Genomic DNA, 26,433 nt, shown 5'->3' with positions numbered 1-26,433 from the left:
TCGTAGAAAAGGCAAACTAATATAGAATGACAGAAGATCACCAGTTGCCTGGGGATAAGAGAAAAGGAAGGGTGAGAGAGAAAGTTGTATGCCAAAATTGATCAAATTGTACACCTGATGTGTCATTTATTGTATACCTATTATACTTCAATAAAACTGTGAAGGAGAAGACAAAAAGAATAAAAATTAACCTCTTTTTATCAAAGGCAACTCAATTTAATGCATTTCCTAGGTGAGCAGGTGGCCAGACCTCCATCTATTTGAGGAACTAAAATATAATCAGAAATACAAGAAAAATGTATTAACCAAACTCTTCTCCAGGAAGACAGGTGGTTGAGAAGCCAGTTAGTGGAAGTAAGATTCCCAAGAGGCATGTTCCAATAGTAACAGAGGCCCACTAGAAAGGGTGGGTGTGATAATCTGCAGGATTTTTAAAATTTCCGAGTAGGAGATGCAACTTTGGAGCTAGAGTTGAGTTTCTTGGGATGCTGGAGAAGAGGCTGCTTGCTTCCACCAGTGCTCTTCATTCTCTATTCTTCCCTGAAAGAACACTTAGCTTTTGCCCCCAATATGCTGAGAACAAATACTTAAAGAAGATTGGTTTGAAGGTATGCCAATTTATCATTAGTCTGCTTGGCCCCAGTCCCAAGCCCAGTGTTGAAAGAGGTAGAGCCAGCTGTCCTTCTAGGGGCAATTCTCTCCCGGCCACCCAGAAGGAATTTGGCAATCCTGTTTCTGAAAGGAAAGGGTGTTTTGAAATCATTTTTGTAGCAAAAGCATGCATAATACTTGCAGAATAATTGTAATTCACAAGGTTGGGACAAAAGGAACACAGCTGGTGAAGTCTGGGAAACCTGACTCACAGTTTTTCAGAGAGTAGAAGAGGGGGGAAAAGGTAAAAAGAGGGAAGTCAGCCTACCAGAAACAGGGCCACTGCAGTGCCCAGGATGAAGCCAGCAATCACGTCCGAGCAGTGGTTCCGATACTCAGAGACCCGGTTGAGGCCTGTCAGGAAGGCTGTGCAGAGAGTTCCGAGGCACAGCACCGGCTTGGCCAGTCGACTGCTCTTCGTCTTGATTGTGCTTGTAATATACATCTGAAATGGGACAGAGGCTAGCGAGTGACCAGGCAGCCTCCTTGTACTGGTGCGTACACATGCAAGCAAGCAGGTACATACACCAGCACACACAAGCAGGGGCTGGTGTCAAAGCAACCACACTAACTAGTATTCCTTGAACAACTCCACTAAACTATTTAATAAAACATTTAGGTAGGAAATCAGTGCAGCAAGAACAGTGAGCAGATGTACATTAATCAGTCTTTTGTAACCTAGCGGACATGTGAACAGAAGTTATTAGTGACACAAAGAACGCATTAACGATTAGATTCAGAACATGCAGTTTTTATGTGACAAGTTTAAATATCATTTGGGGTATAAGAAATCCATATGAGTCTGAGATACCAAATAAACCTTCTATAGGAATGAAGCTTTTGGTGGAGAAGACCAGGTAGGAGAGTGACTGTAAGCGACCGTACATTTTATTTTTTGTGTCCCCAAAAGTTCCTAGCTGCTTCGTCACACCTTCAGGCGATTAATACCAAAGTGTTGACTGATAAGTTAGTTGATAGGCTGAATTAGAACCTCCCAACAACTGTGTCACATAAATAGGTTTCAGCTGTGCTAGTAAATGGACTCCTACATTCCTTAGGACAGCTGTGATCAGCTTTACTCGTTCATTTACTCCACTGTTTCTTAAAATATTAAAACTTTTCTATGTGTTCCACAAGATACAAAAGGTCAAGACGACCTGAACTAAGTAAAAGATGATACACTTTATGACACCTGAGATGTAGGCGGCTGTTATTAGTTTGTTGTGAGGTGCTGGGTAAGACTCTGACGTTTTATAGGTTCAGTTAGCAAATGTGTCCCTGGTGATCTAGAGTTAGGAAGCCACGCCTTTTTCAAGTAAGTACACTTTTTTAGCTAACCTTTGGTAGTAGTTATAAAATACCACTAGAGGGCACCATTGGTCTATCATTTCTTAACAAACGGGCTATGTGAGCTTAGCAATTCTAAAAAATAATGTGCTGATACTTATATAGTATGGGTATATGGCCTGAGCACATATAAGTTAAAATAGATGCATTTTACGGTATTACAATAGAAAGTCTTAATATCCTAAAATGATGCCTCAACACTGGTGAGAATACCAGAAGATAGGAATCTCTTCTATGTAGCAGATTCCCTATAAAACTGGTTAGATCAAAGTTACATAAATTACAGCACATTATTACACTATTTTCAGACTCTGTGGTAAATGTTACTTAAAATCTACACCGTATATATTTAGTTGTTCATGCTATTATGTTTTCCAATTATATCTGTCATAAATCTTTCCTATAAGATTAAAAACTATTAAAAGTATAAGCCTATGGTTAGTTGGTATTCTTCATAGTATTAACCAGTACTTTGGAAATCCTTGTTGAGTAATTTCTGAAAGCATTTGACATGTAATAGAGGCTCGGAAGATTTATGCAACTGGAATCTTATATCAGGGTTTATCTGACTATAGTCTGTGAGGCGTGATTTGAATTGGATAACATCTGAATCCTTGAGAATATGTTATAGTCGCATTTATTCTGTGTAAGCTGATATTTACTTCTTTCTTGCCCAAAGAACTTCATGTCTCATTGTTGAGACAGTAGTTTATTATAAGTAACAGAATAATTTTTATAATGGCACTATAAAAATTAATTTCACACAGCGATGACTTGAGTCTGATAAAAAAATACAGGAAAAAGCACAAGAATACATTGTTTAGATTCTAGGTAATTAGAACAAATCAACATTCTGAAAATTTGAAAATATGCTGAATACTTCAGAAGGCTTTATTTGTTTAAAAAAAATACCTGCATAGAGGTTTTTTGGTTTGGTTTTGTTTTTGGTAAAGCAAAGACATTTAACCAAGCTATAATCTGTTTCATAAATTGAGGCTTTTGTGTTATTTGCATCCTTGTTTGTTTAACGTGGGGACAGCTGAAGTCATTTTTGTCACATATTCATTAAAGAGTAGATCCAAAAGAAATAACTAGAAAGACTTATATTTGGTAGTTGGCGGTTGACAAAATAACCCTATCGATGTGATCCCGTAAATGGGACACAAAAGCACTATCTTCTCCTGGTTGTTTTAAATAAATAGATCAGACTCACAGTCACAAAGAATGACTGTGTATTAATTATTAGATTCAGAACATGCAGTTTTTATGTGACAAATTAAAGAATCATTTGGGGTATAAGAAACCCATATGAGTTTTTGCCTTTTTTCCACCCTAGGGGTGATGGCACAGACCCGTTTTCTTCCCACAGAGGCAGAACATGCCTCCTGCAATTACACTCAGTGACAGGAAGGGTAGCATCTCCCTGGGGGGTGGGTTGAGGGCATACTCAGAATGTTTGGGAAGAATGGACAGATTGAAAGGAGTCTTCCCTCTGTCTTTTCCCTTCCCCCACTTTCCATTGAGAATCACCAGACTAGTCATATTCTGAATATAAAATAAGTTGAAGTAAGGAAAGGGGGTGTTTTTGGCCAACAGTTGCTCTGCCACTGGTAAATGTACCTGATGTCCACCGGCAATATTGTATCAGCCTGTGGAGCCTTTGAGCTGGTATCTGCATGTCTATACTCTAGGTCCTAAGAATGCATAAGCCAGACAAGAGTGAAATGAAGTTATTTCCAAAATGAATACAGTTAAGTTGGAAAATAAGAGAGACACCATTGTTCTTTAAGATGTGGGACATACTTTGGTTTTTCTGTTACTAGAACAAAAGGAAAACAAGAGAAAATTATACCCCAGTGGGGCAGTCAATGGCTGTGCGATCTGGGGGATAATGAGAAACATACTTTGGGGTGTTGAGGTTTTTCTAGGATCATCCCTGTCTCCTAGCAAAGTCATGGAGAAAAGTGTCAGAGCAAAGGAAAGCTGTGTATTTATCCTGGGTCTGCATGTTGTTGGGGCAGCCATTCATATAAGACCCACGCTCGCAAATTTCTAGGCAGGTGTGAGAAGGTGTGCTGTTCCGAAAACAACCAAAACTTTGACAAAGAGTACTGGTGTGGGAGGTGAGAAAATCTCAGACACAGTACCAGGAGTCTGGGTCCCTGCTCTTGTTGTATGATCTTAGCTATACTGTGGGACCCAGCTTTCACATCTGTAAATGGGAGGATGTAATTAGGTGATTATCAAAACATTCCAGAACTAATATCCTCTGGTAGATCAGGAGATTGAAAGTGGGGTAGAAGTGTGTGTGTGTTGGGGTGGGGGGCTAGTATATCAATAGCATAATATAGAGAAATATGCCATGCCTAACTTTAAGAGTCACTATAAGTGACAAAGAATGGAGACAGACAGGGCAGGGAGACACACATCGTATCAAAAACTGGACTTAGGAGAGACAAGACTTGCACACTCACCGTGGCATATAAGGCAGAGTAAATGCTCAGAGCAGCGTGTTTGGAGGGAAAGGATCTCCGAGCCTTTTCTATCACTTCCAGGTCCCCAGTACAAATGTTCCCATTGTTTATAAACTGGTGGTGTGCTTGGCAGTCTGTACTGGTGTAGTTCGGCTTGCACACAGTCAGGAAATATGGCGTTAAGTGCCCAGTGACCACTTGTCCGGCGTTTACAAAAATGTCAGTAGCAAAAAGTCCAAATGCAAACACCCCTATAAGAAGATTTAAAATCATTAGGAATGGTAACATACTCCGTCGATTGCATTTTTCTCCTAAGAGAAAACAGCGGTGAGAGTCCATGATGACCTATCAAAATGATTCTAAGTACTCCCTGGAGTATCTTCCCAGGAGTGGTACCTGCTTCCCAAATCGCCATTTCTTCCAAGTTGATGTAGACATTCTACTGTTAGCACTTTATGGTTTTGTATCAGTAGTTTAGAAAAAGCACAGTCTAACGAAAATAATTTGAATTTTGAAGTCATATAGACTCATCACTGGTGACTCATTCACAGTGTAAGTTATTTATCTTTTTTGAACCTTGGTTATCTTAGCTGCAAAATGGAGTAGGGGGTAGTTTGGGGAAAATAGAATAATATATGTGCAAAATACTCGCTATGATGTCTACGTAATTAATCAACATCAGTTCTCTCTCCTTCTATATAAAATACGTTCTCCCTGATTCTACTTGGAAATGCAAACCATCTTGGGAAGAGTTATTTACAACATGGCAGGTGAGAGTAAAGGAGGATCTTATGGAATTATCTTTTAAAAAAATTATTCTAGAAACTTTGCTTGAATTGGAGTTTCATCTGATGTTGGAAACAGAAAATGAGAATAAAGGAAAAGTGTTAAAAACAAATGTTGTTGACCAATAGTCTCCTATTGCTGCTATAATAAATTACCACAAACCAAGGGGCTTACAAAACAAATGTATCCCCTTCAGACTTCTGTATTCTGGAATTCAGAAGCCTACAATAGGTTCCACTAAGCTAAACTCAAAGCATTGGCAGGGCTGTGTTCCTTCTAAGTGCTCAGGGTATCATCCACACCTTTCCTTTTCCATATGTTCTAGAAGTTGCCTTCATTCCTCATCTTATGGCCTCTTTCCAGCACTTCACATCATTCCAACTTCTGCCTTCACTGTCATATCTCCTCTGACTCTGACCCTCCTGCCTGTCTCTTATAAGGACCCTTGTGATTATATCTGGATAATCCAGGATAGTCTCCCTATCACAGCTTCAACCACGCCTGCATTCCCTTTTGCCATGTAAGGTAACATTCAGTTTCCAGGGACATGACCATCTTTTGGTGGGGAAGGGTGCATTATTCTGGTTTTGCTGTTAGTCTGAAAACCCTGTGAGTAGGCTACACTTCCTGGATTTTATTTGTTCTCTGGTAAATTCCAGAGGATTAGCCCCAACAAGCTTGAACATACAGAGGTTTCCTTACAGAAAGCTTTGCTGTGAATTATTTCAAGGCCTGTATATTACATCTATGCACCGAGAAAGGCTGTGTAGAGCTATAAGTGGGTTGAAGAGATGAAGATGTCTTATATGCAATTGAAGGTAGAAGTTGACAAGTGTGAGAGGCAGCATTAACCCTTGTAAATGTCAAGGGTCTGCTATAGTTTCAACTAAATGTCTACCCAATTTTGACTCCTGTATTCAGTGTTCTGAATCTGCAAATTGTGCTGACTTCAGCACCCAAAAATTAATCCATTATAGCAGAAGTGAAGACTAGTTTGGCTAGTCTTCATTTGTATCTGTATTGATTGCCATAATCTTTCTTTTTGTGGCCTTGCCAGAATGTGCTTTATCATAATGAGAACTAGCTCTTTTAATAGCTTCTGCTGGCTCATACTCATTGGCCCTGACCTCTGAGAGCAGGCATTCTTTGATCATCCGAGGCAGTTTTCACCCCCAGGTACTGGAAGTCTGAATGGCTGGAGATTTTCTACATCTTCAAGCAAGATTCTCAAAGACCAGGTTGCTGGGTCTTTCAAGGGGCACCAAGTCTGTCCAGACATAACTTTTCCAGGAAACTAGGGTAATTTACGATCTGAAAAAGGAAAAGTGGCAGGATCTCCCTTTGGCGTTTTGTCAGAAGTGTTTCCAATTAGGGCAGGTTTTATTCTTCCTTTGGCAGAGGATTTCTAGGCTCTTTGGGTCAGTGCCAGCTCTGTGGTCACAGGGATCGTATGACAGCCACTCTCCACGCCACTGTCCTGTATGCCAGGGCTGAAAGTGGCTTTCTCTTCTTCTCTCTGCCTTCTGTGGATTCTGTCTGTTTCTTCTGCTGGCTTCAGAAGCATCTGCTGTCCAAGCATTTCATTCTGGTGCATTTGATCCAGCTTCAGAAGGTACCGCATCAGCCTGGGAAGCCCACCTGCCCCGTGCAGGCCACACCAACAAAGCACGGGGGAACCTGCACTGGTGACTCACAGACCATGTCAGATCATACAGGGCTTTTCTAAAGGAACTCAAGCCATCTCTGTGTTACTTAACCCTGAGCTCCTTGGGTGTATTTTTACAAGCCTCAGAAGCTAAAAACAGCTACTTTTGCCCTTAGAGTCAGATGAAACACCATTTGGTCTCCAGTATTGCAAGGTATGATTTGAAGATGTTTTAAACATGTCTCTGTATCTTGGCTTGGAGTCTAAAATTCTTCAGGTGAGATCATATTTTTTAATAGATATTTTTCATTTCTGTAACCCCGCACCCCTTGGATGGTTCTATTTATCTTAAGGCTGTGCTTCATCTGTGATGTTTCTTACTTCAGAGAAGCCAATTATGTTTCTGAATGGATTTTCCAATTTATAAGAGACACAAAGTTCCAAAAGTAAAGCACTTTTGATGTGCCAGAGATATGTGCTTGTTGTGATTGCTGGGCTGTGTTCAGAATTCTGAATATGCTTGGTTTGGAAGATCAAGAGCTATAACCCGGAGGGTGAGACAGTCTTACAAAGTTTCTCAAATCAGCCGCAGAGCAGGGGAGGAAGCAGATGTGGGTGTCACAGGAGGAGCTGGAGCCCTGCCTGGTCTGATTACAAAAGTAAAGAGGTACTTCCAGGCTCCCTGCCTCAGGCTGGTGTCAAGCTTCAGGGGCTGGGAAATACAAATCTCCAGAAGGGTTTTTTGGAAATGTGGACAAAGGGCATCGTGTTCCTGCTGGGGTGTAGATTGGGAACCCTACAAACCTGCTAGAGAAGTTTCACATCCAGCTTGGCACCACAGCACAGGGTAACTGCATTAGCAATGGCCAAGGAAGGGTCAGATTAGTTGAGAAGAGGCTTGGAAGAAGGACAAAAAAATTGGTGTCTGCTGCTGATGGCCATGATCAGGTCCCAGTAACATGGATTGTCTAAGGAAACCTGAGCTCTTTTGTGTCCTAAAAGAACATAACTGATGCACACTGGGCTAAACAAAGGATGAAGAAAGAGGATGATGAAGGTGTTAAAGTCTCTCACGTTTTTTTCTCAGGGTTTTACCTGGCCCCCATCTGATCTCAGATAGGATATCTTTGGACAAGTTAGGATCATTGATCCCTAGTAGTTTAGGACATGGAGTGAAATTCTGTGACCCTATTCCTGCTATGGACTCAGCGCAGGACTCCAGCCCTTGACTCCACCAAGAATGTAGTAGAAACAGTGACAGAACCAGGAAACGTGCATGATGGGGATATTCAAAGTCACCAATAATTGGTCTACTGACAAACAATAATAGGGCTCATTCCAGGATCCCTTCAGAACTGGGAAAAGTACAGAACCAGACCGCTCAGTGCCGTCCACACAGCAGACCTTCATTAGGAAGCCTAGATGCATGCAACAGAGTAACAATTAGCAGGGGTTGGTGGGGTGATCAAAGGAAGGACCATGTTCCTTTTAGGCCCCAAAAGTCTGGGACCTTGGGTACAGCCTCAAAACTGAAGGCCAAATGTTGCATACTAAATGATAAATGTGTAATTCTCCAGTCAAAAAAGGCACTTTGCTGACAGCTTCTGATGGATCATCTCTCATTATCCACTAAAATCATACATGACAACAGTGAAAAAAGATGGAAACTTTGCCAACTGATGCCAAACTGAAGGGAGGATGAGTGAGGGGTCCACTGTTGATAACCTTCATATGGAGTATGTTTAATCTGTCTCTCTCTCACACACACACATACACACACTTGCGCATGCACACACGCACGCACGCACGCACACACACATACACACACACTTTTACCTCATGGGAAACTCAAGCTTCTCCTCAGAAGACAGAGACTACAGAGACTGCAGGAGAAAACCTGGGGAAAGGTTTTCTTTCTCTCGTACTATCGGGCCCCTGAATCTGAGATCCAGGATTTAGACTCCCCAGAAAACAAGGCTTCTGTCTCCCCACTGGATGAGTTTGCTCGGAATTTGCCAAAGACTCTCCTGTCTTATCTGTTTTTTTCTAAATGTATTTAGAGAGAGACTCCTGGACAAGAACTCAACAGGAGGTGGCAGGGGCACAGGCATGGGCATTTCTCATTCTGAGAGGACTAGATCCACATGTTCTGGAGAGCATGGCTGCTGCTGGCTATAGAAGCTTTGTGCACGCTCTATAGAGTACCAATGAGCCACACAGTGGGGACAGCAGATGCTAGTTCCTTGGAGCTGAGGAGCTCTAGTAGGAAGCCTGCTAACTAGGGACTGGAATTGGGGCTGTGTACATCTGCTTTCAAGCTGTAGCTCTGAAAAGTTGGCCAAGAGCAAGTCACATTTCTGTTGATGAACAGAGCGTGCACAGGTCTTGCCCCATTTAAGAGTAAATAGGGAGAAATAATCACAGATCACATCGGACATTGGAAAAGTCTCCCATTTTAGACTAGTATGGTACCATTCTCTTTTTTTTTCTTTCTTTTTTTTTGAAAAACTATTTGTTTTTTTATTTTTATTTTTATTTTTATTTATTATTATTATTATTATACTTTAAGTTTTAGGGTACATGTGCACAATGTGCAGGTTTGTTACATATGTATCCATGTGCCATGTTCTTGTTTCAGTAGGAATGTTACACTTGCATAGATTATTCAATAATTTCCATCTGTCACATTAGAATTGTTGAATATGCAAGCTTTATTACAGCAAGGAACACACTTGTTTTTGCTCATCATTGTATTCCCAGCACCTAGCATCAAACTTGGCACATAGTAAACATTTAACAGATAATTGTGGGATCAATGAATGAATTGCTGAAGAAACTTTAGAGATTAACAGAAGAGGATAAAAGAGCATAGAAACTTGTCCATATTTTATAATTCATGTTGGTGCCTTGCATCCCTGATTTCAGACAACATAGAGTTGATAACAAACCATTTAGCATGTACGTTGCAGGGATCATATCTCCTTTTATAAAATTCACAAAGTCAGGCATAGTGCTAGGCAACTAGAAAATAAGTGATCATTAAAAATTGGGACTTTATAAGTGTCCCATGAATTGGAAAACAGTAAATCATAATTCACAAAGAATTCTCTATTCTAATGCAGTGAGAATAAAAAAAACCTTAGAGTATGGAGATCTATGTCATACACAACAAATACTTTTTATTGGAGATGTTTGTGAAGCACAAGAAGCTCAAATCATGATGAACTTGGGAAGTACTGATGGGTAGTTTTATTGAGACATGCCTATCAGAAATGTCCCTATTTCTGATTCTGAGAAATTACAATGGTTGTCAGTTTCAGTATTAACACGTGGGCACATAAAAACTCCTGTATGTTTTCATGTGGGGAAACTAACACGTGGAACTTTAAAAAAGAAAAGAATAGTGAAAGACATAAAAACAATTTATCTGGATTAAATTGCCAACAATACTCTGCAATTATGTTGAAAAGCTACTCTGTGGGCAGTTGCTTAGTCTGAACTGCAGCTTGTGCCACCCCTCCCTACTTTCCTTAACATTCGTTCTCAATCTGTTACCAAAAATTGTTGGCCAGGCACAGTGGCTCATGCCTGTAATCTCAGCACTTTGGGAGGCCGAGGCAGGCGGATCACCTGAGCTCAGGAGTTCAAGACCAGCCTGACCAATAGGGTGAAATCCTGTCTCTACTAAAAATGTAAAATTAGCCGGGTATGGTGATGCATGCCTGTAATCCCAGCTACTCAGGAGGCTGAGACAGGAGAATCACTTGAACCTGGGAAGCAGAGGTTGCAGTGAGCCGAGATCGCGCCATTGCACTCCAGCCTGGGCAACAAGAGTAAAACTCCTTCTCAGACAACAACAACAAACAAAACAAAACAAAAATCCTGTGGGTACAGTGGCTTGTCCCTGTAATGCCAGCACTTTTGGAGGCGGAGGTGGGAGGATCACTTAAGGCCAGGAGTTTGAGACCAGTCTGGCCAGCATGGTAAAACCCCATCTTTACTAAAAATACAAAAATTAGCCAGTGGTGCTGGGCACCTGTAATCCCAGCTACTCAGGAGGCTGAGGCAGGAGAATCACTTGAACGTGGGAGGCAGAGGTTGCAGTAAGCCGAGATTGCGCCACTGCAATCCAGCCTGGGCAACAAAGCGAGACTCTGTCTCAAAAAACAAAAACAAAATAATAACAAAAATAAACTGTTTAAAGAGGACTGTTCTTTTGTTTCTCTATGGTAAAATGATGTCATGAAAGACAGTGAAAGGAGTAGCATGTTGTATGATATTGAGGATACTTGAACATTTTCTCATTTTCAAAATCTAACCAGCTTTGTGCATCGCTTTGTGGTAGCTTTTTTACCGTGATGTCCACAAAATGAGAAAACGTGCTCTCCTATCAGCTTCTGGCCTGTTTTGGTAGAAAAAATGATGAAAAATCTTATCCCACACAGACAAGTACAAGCAAATGGCAGGGGTTTACCAGTGCCATTTCGACACTATAAGAGGGATATCTAAGGAATTCTTACACTGTTTCCCCAACCACATTCTGATTCAACCACCAACTCTTAGTCTAGATCGCATCTTTCATCAAATCACCACTGGAAATGGAACACAAGATTAAAGAAACACATACAGTTCACTTTTGCTTGTTCTTTTTCACATCAGGATCCCCAGTAGAAAATCTCCATCTAATTTCATTTTTGCCAAAGTACCTCAATTCAACTATTGAAGACCATTCCTTCAGGAAACCACAGTTTCTTTAGGAAAAGGAAAAGTGGTAAAATGCTTTCTCATTAACATGCTTTATTCAAACTGGAAGTTTCCTATGAAGATAATTTATCTGAGGTTACCATGTTCATCCCATTTCCTTATAAAGGTGTACTGACCTGATGAGATGTTTAACTATGACTGCCATGGATACCAGGTAATAATAAAAATAGCTAATATGCTGTGCTTAGTACATATATTAGTTCACCTAATGCTCACCACGACTTTGAGGTAGACACTATTATCTCTACATTTTACAGATGAGGAAATTGAGATCCGGAGAAGTCAATTAACTTGACCAAGGTCATACAGCCAGTAAGTAGAGGAGCTTGGGTTAGAAACCAAATAGGCTCCAGAGTCTATATTCTTAATCATAATTCTCTAAGCTTATTTATTATTAACATACATATGGATAAGCATCAGACCATAAAGATATTTTAGCTTATGCTTAGGAGCACACACACACGCACATACACACAGCACTGAGAAGAGGCAAGGACTTTATAGCATGTCCCTCGTGAAATGTATTGCACTTGCCACAACACAATACGAATTCTTCAATTTTGTAGTCAATTTTCCAAAAAGATGATTGAATATCTATGATATCATTTGAATAAGGCACTTTTCTCATCACTTTAGCAATGAATCTGACTTTTTTCTAGTATGACACAAACACAATTGGTGCAAATTGATCCGTATGCCTTATATATTGTGCTTCAAATATAAGTTTCTGGCAAAATTGAATACATCAGTTCCTTGGATAGTAAATTTCAGGTGTTTACAGAGCAATGCTATAGTCTCTTTCTCCTATCGATACTGCACAAACACCAAAGGCTGACAACAGCCTGCTTCTCTTGATCAGATGGTTGAAATCATAAGAATAGACTTTATTTAAGTCAATTAATCTGAACCTAATTACTTTATCTGTTAAAATGAATTATAAGTAGTCCTTGTATCACAGGGTGATTATTCAAATCATAAAAAACAGTTGTAAAAACACTTTGTAAATTGTGAGCCCTTTATTGATATTGTTCTTATAACTGGGAGAAGTAGATGTAACTAAGGGAAGTGGTTATAAATTGATTATAAAATTATTTTTTAAATGCAGGAAAGAGATAAGAAACCTACAATTGTAACAACCTGAAACAAATATTTGACTCAGTTATTCATCCTTTGCGTTAATAAAGCACCTTTTACAATGCGATAAGCTGGTGGTTTAGAAAAAAATAGCCTGTATTTGTCATTGTAATTACCCATGATGATAAGTGAAGATGAAGGATAATTACTTAATAAAGATGATGAGTAATCAACTAGAAAGCCCACCAAATATTTTTATAAACAAAAGAACAAACAAATACATTTTTACTTCCTCAAAGCATAAAATTACTCTACTTCTTAACAGGATTTTATCTCAAGAATGTCCTCTTTACTCCTTTAACAATTCCCCAGGGCTTTATCTCACAAATATGAGCCTTCTCTCTCACCAGCTCGCCTCTAAATATCTTCTTGGTCCCTCTAGGTGGTATAATGTCAAATGCTGCTTAATACAGAGGAAAGCATAAAAGTCTGCCAGAGGCTGTGGTAACTTTAAAGTGGAATGGAACATGCGGATACAAGTAAGTCTAGAAAATATGCCCTAGATACAAACTAAATGTGGAGAAAAAAATGTAGCTACCAAGAGATAGCGAAATACAGGAATATTGAGGCCCGGATTTTTAGAAGGCTTCAAATTCGGCTTTTGTGATTCCATGTTTATAAGTTTCTAAAGCTGAAGCTGATGATCTGAATCTACTCCCATTCCTACCACAAGATCAGCATCAAGCCCCCATGGGCAGCTGCCGGCCCTGTTGGTGGTTTACAGATACTGAGATCTGGTGCTGTCGCCCTCTGCTTGATGCATTTCCTAAACAATTTCATTATGTTCTAATGTAATAACTTAAATAGTTTCTGCTCACACCTATAATATCAACTCTCTGGAAGGCTGAGGCTGGAGGATCCCTTAAGTTCGAGACCAACCTCGGCAACATAGGGAGACCCCGTCTCTGCAAATAATAATAATTTAAAATTAGCTGGGTGTGGTGGTGTGTGCCTTGCTCCCGGCTGCTCAGGAGACTGAGGTGGGAGGATTGCTTGAGCCTGGGAGGTCAAGGCTGCAGTGAGCTGTGATCATGTTACTGCACTCCAGCCTGGGTGACAGAGTTAAGACCCTGTCTCAAAAAATAAAAATAAGTAAGTTGCTTCCAAAACACACACTACTTTTTAAAAATAATTATAGAAAGCTTTGAAACTACTCTTTACTAACTGTTGAGTCATCAGTTAGTGCCTAGTTTTGTTATATGAGTATTTTTGTTATGCAAGATATTGTATAACTTCTTAAAAGTCTCTGAAATATACTTAAAAAAAACTTTTACAAAAGTAGTTGTCAGCTGAGGGTGATCCTGCCCCAGGGAACTTTTGTAATGTTTGGAGACATTTTTGATTGTCACTAGTGGAGGAGTGAGTGCTATTGGCATTTGGTGGATAGAGGCCAGGGGTACTACTAAACATTGTATTAATACAATGCACACAAGTCAGTATTCTACTTCTACACAAAAAAAGAATTATCTGGCAGAGAGTGTCGATAGTGCCGAGGGTAAGAAATACTGTTTTACAGCAATTAAGTTCACTGTAGTGTCATGAATTTGCATTGTCGAACCTGCAAAGTGCTAGAGAAAGCAGTTTTCTGCTCAGTCCTTTATTGGAGTCCAGCCTCTAAACACTAGTGCTAAGGAGGACCCACAGAAAAGAATCACTAGAGTCTCATACGACTCTAACTTTCCTCTTGATAATTAGGGTAATCTAGGGAGTTCTAGGGTAGGAGTCTTGGTCAGATCTGTAATATTCTGGCTCACCAAGGATGATATTCAAAGGGGAATAGATTCAGTCCCTGCACTGAGCAGAGGAACCAAAAGTAACCTCATCACGATTTCTTGAGACCCAAGCAAAGGTTGCTCCCTGGCTACGCCTTCTAGGCCAGTCATGGTACCAGCTTCAGCATCCTTCCTCCCCTGCATCCTTGAATCCCAGCCACAAGCCCAATCCTGATCCCTAGTAGGAAGCAGCAAACATCTTAGTCTCTAATCTAGTGGCTTGGCTGCTTAAGTGGTCCAGAAACAGGGGTTCCATTTTTTTCCCTTAAGATTCTTCCTGGCTCTTTCCTCTTAACCTGTGTACCTGAGCTTCAACTACGGTTCCTGTTGCTGAGTTCTAGAAATTATCTCCATCTGCTTATAGGCCCATGTCCTGCCTTGCTCTTGACATTTTTCTTTTATGATCTAGACTCATGGCTCAGAAAGAAAGTTGGGTGCCTGGGCACTGTCACTTATCTTTAGACTACCTGGGTAGCTTGAACTTCCTCGGTCAGCACGTGGAGCTGGCCTGGTTCCCTGGGCATCTGGTTCCCTGGGATCATCCCTGTCTTATTGCTCTGTCCTGCTATGAATTCACCACCAACTCGACAATTCTCATGGTATACAGCTTCCCCTGTCCATTTAAAATTATGTATCTGCTGCCACAAACTCCCTATTTCCTTTCCCTATTTTTCTTTGTACTACTTATCTTCTAACTATAATTTATTTTGTTTAGTGTCTGGCTTTTTCTATCAGACTATAAACTGAATGAGGGCACATTTCTATTTGTTTCACTCATAGATTCTCAACACCTTAATGTGTACCTAGCATCTAGTAGGTGCTCAATGAGTATTTCATTGAAGGTTGAATGAACATGACCAGTCCCCCAGCTGTATTTTAACTATAAATACTGAATGCAAACAGAAATAGACTAACTGAATCAAATAAAGTCTTTTTCTGATAAAGTACATTTAAATGACTTTCAAAATCGAGGATTTTCTAGTTCTCAAAAAGGCTGACATTAAGCTCGTCTCAGGGTATCAATTCTTACAACCATAAAACGCCATGACCTTTGAAACTGCATTTAAAATATTCATGCTTCACTTAGACCACACTTGATTTATGGAAATTAATTAGCGTTACATGAATTCGCTGTTTACCACGGCACTTTTTAGTCTGTCCAGTGCTACCTAATCCTGGGACCGGACCTAAATGGCAGAAGACTTGGCTGGTATTTAATTAAATTTTTATTAGAAGTAATAATGGATCAACTGTGTGACCCCAAATGAAAAGACTATAATGAAGAGCTCTGGATGACAAGCTATTTTAGCACTAATAGTCTAATGTTTGCATATTTGGATCAGTTTTTTAATTAACTCAAAGCAGCTATTCAGGAAGGGAAAGTTAATTTAGTTTTCCTCCTATATGGTAAACAAATCAAAAACCCTCATCAAATTCTAATGCTATCTATTCATTACTTTTCAATATTAAAAAGTTACTATTTAATAATTGATATTTACAAAAATATTTACTCAAGTATATTTGTGAACAGAACTGAACTGAGCTTGATATTTTTTTTGGAAAATGTAACTTCCTTATTTAGTCATTGTCACTGAAAAAGAAAGGTGGGCGTTTAACTCTCTTGAGAGCATAAATCTGTATTGCTGTTACTATGCAATGTAATGTAGTAGCAAAGGAAACGGTATAAAGTAAAAGAAATGAAGAGGGAAAAAATGAGAGGAGTCTTAATACATGTTACTAATTTGATTACATTTGTTTTTATAAAGTACAGGTAAAATTTGTTAGTTTAGCCAGTTTCTTTCCTCCCTTCCCACATTATATAAATATAACTTGAGAAATTATACAATGGTTTAGAAGTGGATAGAGAAGTTTAGCTATGATGTTTTATGCTTAAAACCTGGGAGGACAGGCAGCTTTCTTATAATGAGAATGTTGGGGGAAAAAATGTATTGTTGGATTTGTGAATCAAAGGAATTTAACACTCTCTGTCAAAGTCAACACCATTAGCATTTTCTAAAGGAAGAGATGGTTGAATTTGAATGTTTTCTCTTTGATGTCACTATTCTTGCCATTGTCTCATTTAAAACTTAATTTGGATCTGTGGGGTGAAGCAGAAGCCTATCCTTCAAATCCATGCCACACAGACGAGAGGAGACAAACAATTAGAGAAGCAAGTTGAAATTTTTTCTCTTCTATCCACACTGGAGACTGTTAGAGAACTTGGCCATCATTCTGGATAGCCTTTATTCTGCCCTCACTCTTTAAAAAAATTATCTTTAGTTCTTTTTCTGATTTCTAAAAGTAAACATATTCATGATAAAAAATTAAAATTACAGAACATTAGAAAGCAAAAAATTATTTGCCCAATTTGCCCATTATCCTACAGTTCAGAAGTGACAACAGCTAATTTTTAGTGTATTTCCCTTCAGTCTCTTTGCTATGGATAACACACAAATACACATATACACTTAACATAGTGTTGTATTCTTTTTATTTAAAAACAATTATGGATTCATAGTGTTTTAACTTTTCACATATCATGAATATTCTCCATGAAAAATTCTTAATACCGTTTTCTGAGGTTGCAACTTATAATGGCAGCATTTTTAAAAAAAAATAGAGATATCTAACTTATAAAATAATTTTAGTCCACAAAAATTAATCTGCATTTCTGATTGTTTCATTAGAATGGATTATTTGCAGTGGAATTTGGGGTTAAAAAAAGACCATTATTTGTAAGGTTATTGAAATACACTGTCAAACTGCAATGCAGAAAGGGTTAAATATCAATTTACTTTCACCAGAATTGTATTAGAATCCCAAGTTTTTTTCATCTTTTATAACATAAAGCCTTGTTTTCTTAAAAACTAATTCATTGGCCTTTTTTGCAATGCGAAGCTGATGATATTTCTTGGAAAATACTATTTGTAGTAGATGGTAGAATAATTACATAAACTGCAAGAGAAAAGTCATGCCATTTCAGGTTTGTTAGAATGGTTAGCTGAAACAGTTGTCATTTTCCAGTGTCAACTGCGTAGTATGTATTTTGGTAGCTTTGGGGCTAGAAAAAAGATGGTTAAGCTCTTCAAAATAAGTTTTTCTAGTAATTTTGATTACTCCCTTATTTTACACTAATTTTTTCCAAAGAAAGCATTTCCATTTAAAGAGTCTTTATTCTAAGTAGTACCCTTTCTTGTGAAAAAAATTCACATATACTCAGAGTAAGTTACCCTTCTCAAGATAAATAGATGCATTCCTTCACCCCTCCTACATGAAAAGTCAGAACAGACTTCTCTGGCTTTCTCTTAGAAATTACCTCATTTATGCACTTTAATTTCTTAGGACTAAGCTGAAAGCGGTAATAAAGTTAAACAGAAGGCAAATGAATACTTAAGAATCAGCTTTTATGAAACTAGTTTTAGGCAAATCCATGATTTAACAAAGTTTATCTTTGCTTTTCATTCACCCTAATAAAGACATAACTGAGGTTGGGCAATCTACAAAGGAAAGAGGTTTAATGAAGAACTCACAGTTCCTTGTGGCTGAGGAAGCCTCACAATCATGGCAGAAGGCAAGGAGGAACAAGTCATATCTTACATAGATGGCAGTGGGCAAAGAGAGAAAATGAGGAAGACGCAAAACCAGAAACCCCTGATAAAACCATCAGATATTTTGAGTCTTATTCACTACCATGAGAACAGTATGAGGGAACCACCCCCATGATTCAAGTTATCTCCTACCAGGTCCCTCTCACAACATGTGGGAATTATGGGAGTACAATTCAAGATGAGATTTGGGTAGAGACACAAAGCCAAACCATATCAACTCTCAAAAATCATTTTTTGGCAACCTATGTGCCAGGTACTTTGAAGTATGCTGTTGATACGGAATGAGAAAGATACAACTTCTGCACTCCAAGTGATCACAAATTAATAGGAGTAATAGATTTAAGTAATTATAGTAATGAGAAGTGCCTATAACAGATGTAGGTGCAAGGCTCAGTGGAGGCCTAGAAGACGAGGCAACTACTTGATGGGATTGCTAAGCAGGTAATGTCTAAACAGCATTCTGAAGATGAGTAGGGTTTGGCCAGCTTCTAAAGTGAAGGGGTAGCAATAGAATATTCTAGGCTGAAGGAGCAGCACATGCGCAGGTACTGAGGCAAGGTGTCACTCTTTCCTCTGGAGGGCATGTGAAGCTGTTTAGCATGATGGGAGAGGGCCTCATGAGGGAGTGGCTCCGGATGAGGCTGGAGACATGTGAGGACCTCAGATTGTGAAGGGCTCTGTAGGCTATGTTAAGAACACTAGAAATCTATTGAAAGGTTTTAAGCAGAGAATTGACTTGCTCATATTTTTGCTTCAAAAAGCTCAATAGCTACAAAACGGTCAATAGATGGTAGCTTTGTGGGGCTGGGGTGAATGCAATGATATTGCAAAACAAGATACAGGGAGAACAGAACTTTTAATCACCTAAACCAGTGGTTCTCAAACTTTCCATGCATCAGAATCACCTGGATGACTTGTGAAAACACAAATAGTCAGACTTAATCCCCATATTTTCTGATTTAGCAGGTATAGAATGAGGCTTAAGAATTTATAACAAGTTCCCAGATGGCGTTAAGTTCTCTCTCAGGTTTTCTACTTGACCAACTGGGTGGATCCTAGAGTCATAAACAAAAGAAGGAAAGCATGAAGCAAGTGCTTTTTTTTTTTTTTTTTTTTTTTTTTTTTTTTTTTCCTAAACCCAGCAATCCCCCTTGCCTTTCAATGCTGTTTCCTCTAATTCTCCAAAGTTTAAATGTTACCTTTTGGCTATCTCTCTGCTCTAGCATCCCTTCCTTAGAAGCAGAATCTCATGATGCTGAACTCTAACTCACTTTATTTGAATGTCGCTGGCTTATCCTCCCAAGGTCCAGATCTCTATTAGCTTATGATAGACCCAAATGGACTAATGTGTCATTGATTATAAATGGGAATTTGATGCTCCTCCAGTGTGACAAATTTCTACTTTAATGGTAGTCTTTCTGAACCATGCCTCACTCCAATGTGGTGTCTCAAGTGGGAGTTTTGGATACCACAACAGACAATCTAGAGGACTGGTTCCTGGATGGTAGGGATCTTCTGGCATCCCTCAATGAACAGAAACTTGTGCTACCAATGCATAAAAGTCTATATAAATGACAAGTGCCAGTCAAAATTTCTATTCCTTGGACCCTGCTCCAAGTGGGTGGGTCACAAAAGGTGTAATTTATCTTTGCCAAGGGAAATAACAGTGACTTTTAAAGGTATTCCAATTTAATTGTAATAAATCTCTGCTTTAAATAGCTTGCTTTAATTATATGTACAGGAAACAGATCAGACAGTGGCCATAAAATCTTCCCTGAATCAAATTATGTACATATGTGTGCATGCGTTACTCCTTGGGAAAAGTTACTTTACCCCATTTCCTGTCAAGATTCTTCATATGTACAACTAGGACTATGAAATACGTTACGGGGGCCAGGAAGAGTGGCTCATGTCTGTAATCCCAGCACTTTGGGCGGCTGAGGCAGGTGGATCACCTGAGGTCAGGAGTTCAAGACCAGCTTGGCCAAGATGGTGGAACCCCATCTCTACTAAAAATGCAAAAATTATCCAGCCTTAGGGACAGGCACCTGTAATCCCATCTACTCGGGAGGCTGAGACAGAATCACTTGAACCTGGCAGATGGAGGTTGCAGTGAGCCGAGATGGTGCCATTGCACTCCAGCCTGGGGAGAGAGCAAGACTCTGTCTAAAAGATAAAATACCTTACAGGGTTTTGGGTAGATTAAATGAAATAATTTCTGTAAAATGTCTATTTCAGTGTTCTGTATAATAAATATTCTCTTCTCTCCTCATTTCCCCTTGATGATCTCTTATCTTGCCCCTCTGGGAAGTGATCAAACTCTGGACATCTTTGGAAGGAACCATTGTTTGGAATGAGTGAACTAGACAGTAGTGGCATCATATTGATCAGGGTATACCCCGTAAGCCAATTGCAAACTTCCATAATCTGCAAAAACTTTTATTCTGCAAATAACATCAAATGCCTGAGACTATTTTGATGTTAAGGGTTACTTCTTTTAAATTCAATTTTCTTAGATTTCCCACTGTACTATTTCTTTCATTTCCTCTCCAACCAGACAAGTTATTACATATTTGATTTTGATGTGGTATCTGCTTATTACTTGAAGAAATTCAATCATTTCCTACAACAGGAAAAAAAGATTAAGGATTACCAAAAGGCTTGTTGACAGCATGCTGTATTCTGACCCTCACTTTCTCAGTTGTCAGTTCTCTTGTTTTAAATGGTATCATGGCTCCCTTAAAAATCTGGTCAGTAGATATTTGTAGGATCTCATTAGAATACTGTAATCGTTATCATTTATAGAGTACTTAATGTGTAGGAACTTTGTAAGATCTCTATTCCTACCTGTACCCATACACATTTATTCCAATATCTGTAATTATTAATCACTGGCACCTCAGGAGTTTTCATAAAAGTCCTAGAAGGAGGGATGTAGAATATGCCTTCATTATTCCCTATCATGAACACTAATAAAAGTATTTGTTTTCCAACTTTGAAAAGGCATTATTTTCAAGAACCTGATGGCTGAGATTTCCCACTCTTTGTTAAATTCCCTGCATAACAAAATTACTGGATGGGAAATCTCTGTCAGGAAATTTGACTATTTCTAAACTTATTTTATTGGGGTCCCCTATGCTGCCCCCACCCCAACCCCTTGCCTGACTCTCCTAAAAGGTGTATAGCAATATCCAGCCAATATTAAAACATACGTCCAGGGGAATCTCAGATAACTGCTATGTGGGGGGAAAATCAGTTGAAATCATTCATAAGACAATTTAAGAAGTACCATTTCGAGAGTCAAAAATTTGATGTGGCAGTAGGATCAGGAAAATCCCCAAAGCAGCCCTTGCTTTTAATGTTGATACTTCCATAGTTTATTTTACCAAGTGTTTGCCTTTAGTAATTTTAACTTTTATGTGAGAGCTTAGTTCAGCACCATCTTGTACTCACCTGTGAACCTTATGATCCTTCGAAGTAAGGGGTTCAGGTAACAGCATTCTCCGGTCAGAATTGTTTTCTCCTGAGCAATCAGGGATTCTCTTGTTGATTTTATGAAATACATGGATATCTCACCAATAAAAATCTAGGGAAGGAATGTTTAAGAAATGTCAAGTTGGAAATCTGTTTGATAAGAGAGGCCCATGGCTTTAAAAACAAAACAAAACTGTTGAGGACCCACAATCCTTTTAAAAGATGTTGGAGAGAGATGGTGAATTAGATAGTAATTTGCATTTAACACTTCAAAAGAATTAGAGAAAGTGATAATTGATCATTTCAGATAGAGTTTCAGCCTATAATATTAAAATCTAAGGTCACATGGAAACAAATTGAAATAATAAGTTGTAATAGAATTTATGACAAGGTTCATGCTGGGATTGAATTCTTTTTTAACTTTCTGTGTGAGTTGCAATGATGAGGAATAATTCAGACAGCCAATATGCCCAAGAAGGCATTATATACACACATCACAAGAGGTGACAGTCAGACCTCACTTTATATCAATAGGTTCGCGAAAACTGGAACTTTAAGTGAAATGACATACTGTATGCTATAAGAATTTAACTCTTGTTGATATCAATCAGTCTATGGTAAAATTAGTTTTGTTATATAGCATGTTGTTTTGCTTAAACTTGCAGTTTCCAAGAAACTATCCACAACATTCAGTGAAGACTTTACTCAACTGCATTACTTTATTATGTGCCATTACAATTATTTACATTCTAAATTCTTATTTGATCACATTTGCCTCAGATATATTTCTCCTACCCTGAACTGGTTGATTAGCCCTTCTTTATTATAGGCATCTCTCTCTTGTTAAGCTAATAAATATGTTACCCTTTAACTTATAATGCCCTCATGTAGATTGGAAGCCCCTAATAGCAGGGACTACATCTTAATAATTCTTTAGTATCCTTATGGCACCCAGCACAGTGTATTCCCATTTAAAACAAGGAATTGGCAGGAGACAAGTTTTCATGAACGATGACACTGCCATAACTGAAGATTGAGACTCATCAAGGAAGAGTAAAAGGTTAATTACCGTCATCTATTAAATACTGGGCGTTAGGCACTTCAGCATAGTATTTTCAGGCTCACAAGATCCCTCCTGTAGGCATAATTATCCTTGCTTTACTGTTGAGGAGTGACAGTTTAGCAAGTTCAGGTAATTTGCCCTCCAAAGCATATGGATGGCGCATGGGGCACAGGAATTAGTATACACGTCAATTGGATTCCAAAGTCCACACTTCCCACTGTTCATATGCCATTTTGATTTTCCTAATCCTAATGTTAACATTTCCCCAGAATAATGTGATCTCATAAATGATCATCTTTACTGTACATAGACCTGTGATTTTAGAGAAAATTTATTAATGTTTTAATTCCCATACCTTATATTTCCCCTGTCATGCTGGAATATCTGTTTAGATGGATAAAGATGATGACATAATGAAAGGCACATGGATAACAGAAATTTAAAAGTATAAAATTTCAAAACTGGAATCATTTATAATGTTCTCCTCCCTTTATGGGTTTCAGGAACTCGGGCACACACAGACAGATAGTATCTGAAGCATCTCTAGAATGTGACCTATAGTTCTATTTCCACTACACTGTTCTACCTCAAACATTAACAGCATATTAAGTCTTTGGCAGTTAAAACATGTTGAATTTAACCTGTTTTGTTTTCTCTGTCCTCAATATTAAGTAAAAATTTAAGAAATATTTTTATTAAGTCACTACTATGGACAAGTGTAGTGGTAAGGAGGGAGAACTCTGAAGCCAGGGTTTCTTGGCTTCAAAGTTGGGGTTTGTGATTTATTAGTTCTGATGACCTTGGACAAATTAACCTTTCTATGCCTCAGTTATCTGTGTAAACAGGATAACAGTGTCTATTTGTAGGTTTAATAAATAAACACACTCATATATGCATGTGCATGAATTGGATAGAACAGTACCCTAATATGTACTATATTCTATAAGAGGGTGAAGTTGTTATGAAATCAATTACAACTGCATTAACATTGTTGTCATCATTATTACTATTATTATTACAAAGCACTTTGTAATGTCACTGGGGAGGCAGATTGCAAGATGAATAAAAGACTTATAACCTCCATGAGTATATAATCTACTGAGGAACACATACAAAGATCTCAGAAAATCAGATTAGGTCTTATACACATTGCAAGGACAAAGTGATAAGCGGCCAAGGCTCCTGGGTAGAAGGGGATTTCTCTCCTCTAGGAAAGTCACTTTTCATCCCTAATGCCAAACGAACCTCATGGCTAGGAGACTCTGCTGCTTGTTATATATGTAAAAGATGCCATCTTTATTTACAGGAGGGCCTTTTCCCTCCTCTGCCAAGAGTACTTGAACCAAATATCTATTATGGTTCTTACCCCGTGACATGGAAAATCTCAGTCTATCCTAAAGACATTGAGTTCCTCCAGTTGAGGGCCATTAATATTTGTATTTTTGCTCCTACCCCTGCCTGGAATCTGAAATGTGATTGGTTCCTTCTCTTTTTTTTTTTAATTTTAATTTAAATTTTATTTAAAAGGAAAGAAAAATAGACTGAACATTTTATGTGGCTTAAAAGATTCTTGCTCTTACAGGCAACAAGGCCCTTGGCATCTCTGTAGCTCAGCATGGCTTTTGGAGTTCTCCTTAATTCATGGCCAACTTCCCTGGAATTGTCCTAAATCTGGATGATGTGACCTTGAAATGGACAGTGCTGGTTGAAATTGACATTGGAGAGAAAATGGGGAAGGGAGAAAAAAACAGAAAAACCACTGAAAAATAGAAAAGTTACTCAATGTACAGGCTAAGATGATTGTAACAGTCATAAGCTACTTTAATTATTTTGATAGAATGCTGTTTTAAAAACTTTAGTAATAATATTTAGTCATAAATCTGTTAGGACTACATCTTAGCCAGTTTTTTTTTATTTTTTTAACTAAACAAAATGGTTCTTAGACTTTAGATCTGAAGATCTTGCTTTACAGTTCTGTTACACTCTAAAAGTAACAAGACTTCCTTGGAGTTCAGCATCAGCCTCAGCAGAGATAGGGCAGATATGTGAAATAACACATGGTACCATGGTGTTATTGGCTGAATCAGAGAGAAATCCACAAGGAAGGGCCAGTGAGGTACAAGAAAGAAGCAAGGCATAGGTGGGTTGCAGGAGGGATAGTGGCTTGGCACTGGCACAGAGGGAGTCAAGCAAGGAAGAACCGGGGTGGAAAGTAGGCAGGAAAAATAGAATTCAGAGTCAAATAGGTAAACAATGACCCAGCATGGATCACCTCAGCAGGAGGTACCTATGGTTGTGCAGAGTTAGAAATATTCTGTTCCTAATATCCCTTGGAATTAACAATGAATTGATGCTCTACCGTATAAAAATCTTTGAATAGCTTCTGGAACTCAGCCCTCTCTCTTTTCACATAAGACCTATCTCTGCCAAAATAAGGTGCCAAGGGGCTTTGTTTGTCCCTAATATATATGATGGTACTACACTACTGTTTTTCATCTCAGTGAACAGATGGGGATAAATTCACACATGATTGGATAAATGAAGTAGTATTTCCTTGAGGGAGCTTTTCCTGCTCTTGCAGACTAGATTAGGTATTTTAATCATACATGAATCTCTTACCTTGTCTTTCTCGTTTCTAGCTCTTATCACAAATAATTACATATTATTGTTTTTCTTAGTTACGGGATGTCCTGCTTGTCTTATTCTTGGTTGCGTCCTGAGCCTAGACCAGTGAAAAGTTACACAGTAGTTGCTCAGTGTTGAATGAAATAAGCATATCAAGTTAAAGAAGGTCCTTGAGAATATAGGTTTAATGAAGCAGACTTAAGAAAAAGTGATTTCTATTACTTTTCAGACTTAATGAAAATGTGACTGCCTTAGTGGGGAAGCCTTTGTCAGGCCCTGTAGGAAAATTAAGAGGCTGTCCTGTCACTGCCATAGTGTACTATACAGATCTCTAGCCTGACATCTACCCAATGAATGGGATTATTGTGTGTATGTCCCTCTCCATTTGTCTGTGATGTCTTCAAGGGTAGAACTTTTGTCCTACCTTGTACAATGCCTAGAACGGAACCTGGTATACAGTAGGGGCAATATCTGTTTTTGTTGTTTTCTACAGCCTAATCTTGGAAATGAAATATTTGTTGGAATAAATATGACATTGAATCCTTAAAGGATTTACTTTTGGATAGAACACTCCAACTTTAACTGCCCTGAAGGTGAACACTTGAGGAAAACTGCACTATGTGCCAGAAATCACAGAATTCTGGCTGTAGTGCTTAAGAATAAATAAAAATCAGAGAATAAATATAAACTATCTCTTTTATACTAAATTTACTTATTCATGTAGTGCTCAACAATTTGGGGGAGGGGAACACCCACTTTGTGCCTGGCATTGTACCAGCACTGGAGACATAGAAGTAGACAGATACATAGTAGGGAAATAGAAATAAATCATAATGTGATATGATGTAAGAAGTGTGTGTATGTGTGTATATATATATGTTTCTGTCTCCAGTTCCTGAAACTGAGCTCCTAAGGCCTTTGTAATTCCCTAAGTGATTAGATCATCTTTTGTTCTAATGAGACAACTTGGTGAGCTCTGGGTAGCCTAAGGGTAGGGTGTTGGTTGCCAGAGGAACCAACCATATGCTTAGAGAGTTGGAACTTTCAGCCCCACTCTTAATTCTGGGGAGAAAAAAAGAGGCTGAAGGCT

General features: G+C 38.7%; 1 protein-coding gene across 1 annotated transcript in view; it reads right to left on the bottom strand.

Annotated features, from left to right (window-relative positions):
* The window catches only part of PLPPR1 (phospholipid phosphatase related 1), a 287,024-nt gene that overhangs the window by 12,237 nt on the left and 248,354 nt on the right, over window positions 1-26,433 (bottom strand). Inside the window, exons 4-6 of the mRNA XM_032164690.2 lie at window positions 21,635-21,767; window positions 4,473-4,723; window positions 920-1,096 (exon numbers count right to left, since the gene is read on the bottom strand). Of these exons, the coding sequence (XP_032020581.1) occupies window positions 920-1,096; window positions 4,473-4,723; window positions 21,635-21,767 (561 nt within the window). The remainder of the gene's footprint in view (window positions 1-919; window positions 1,097-4,472; window positions 4,724-21,634; window positions 21,768-26,433) is intronic.

This window comes from Hylobates moloch, unplaced genomic scaffold, assembly GCF_009828535.3.
Source record: "Hylobates moloch isolate HMO894 unplaced genomic scaffold, HMol_V3 SCAFFOLD_10, whole genome shotgun sequence".
NCBI classification, from domain to species: domain Eukaryota; kingdom Metazoa; phylum Chordata; class Mammalia; order Primates; family Hylobatidae; genus Hylobates; species Hylobates moloch.
Note: the sequence above shows the minus strand (reverse complement) of the source record. Positions and strands in the feature narration are given on the sequence as shown.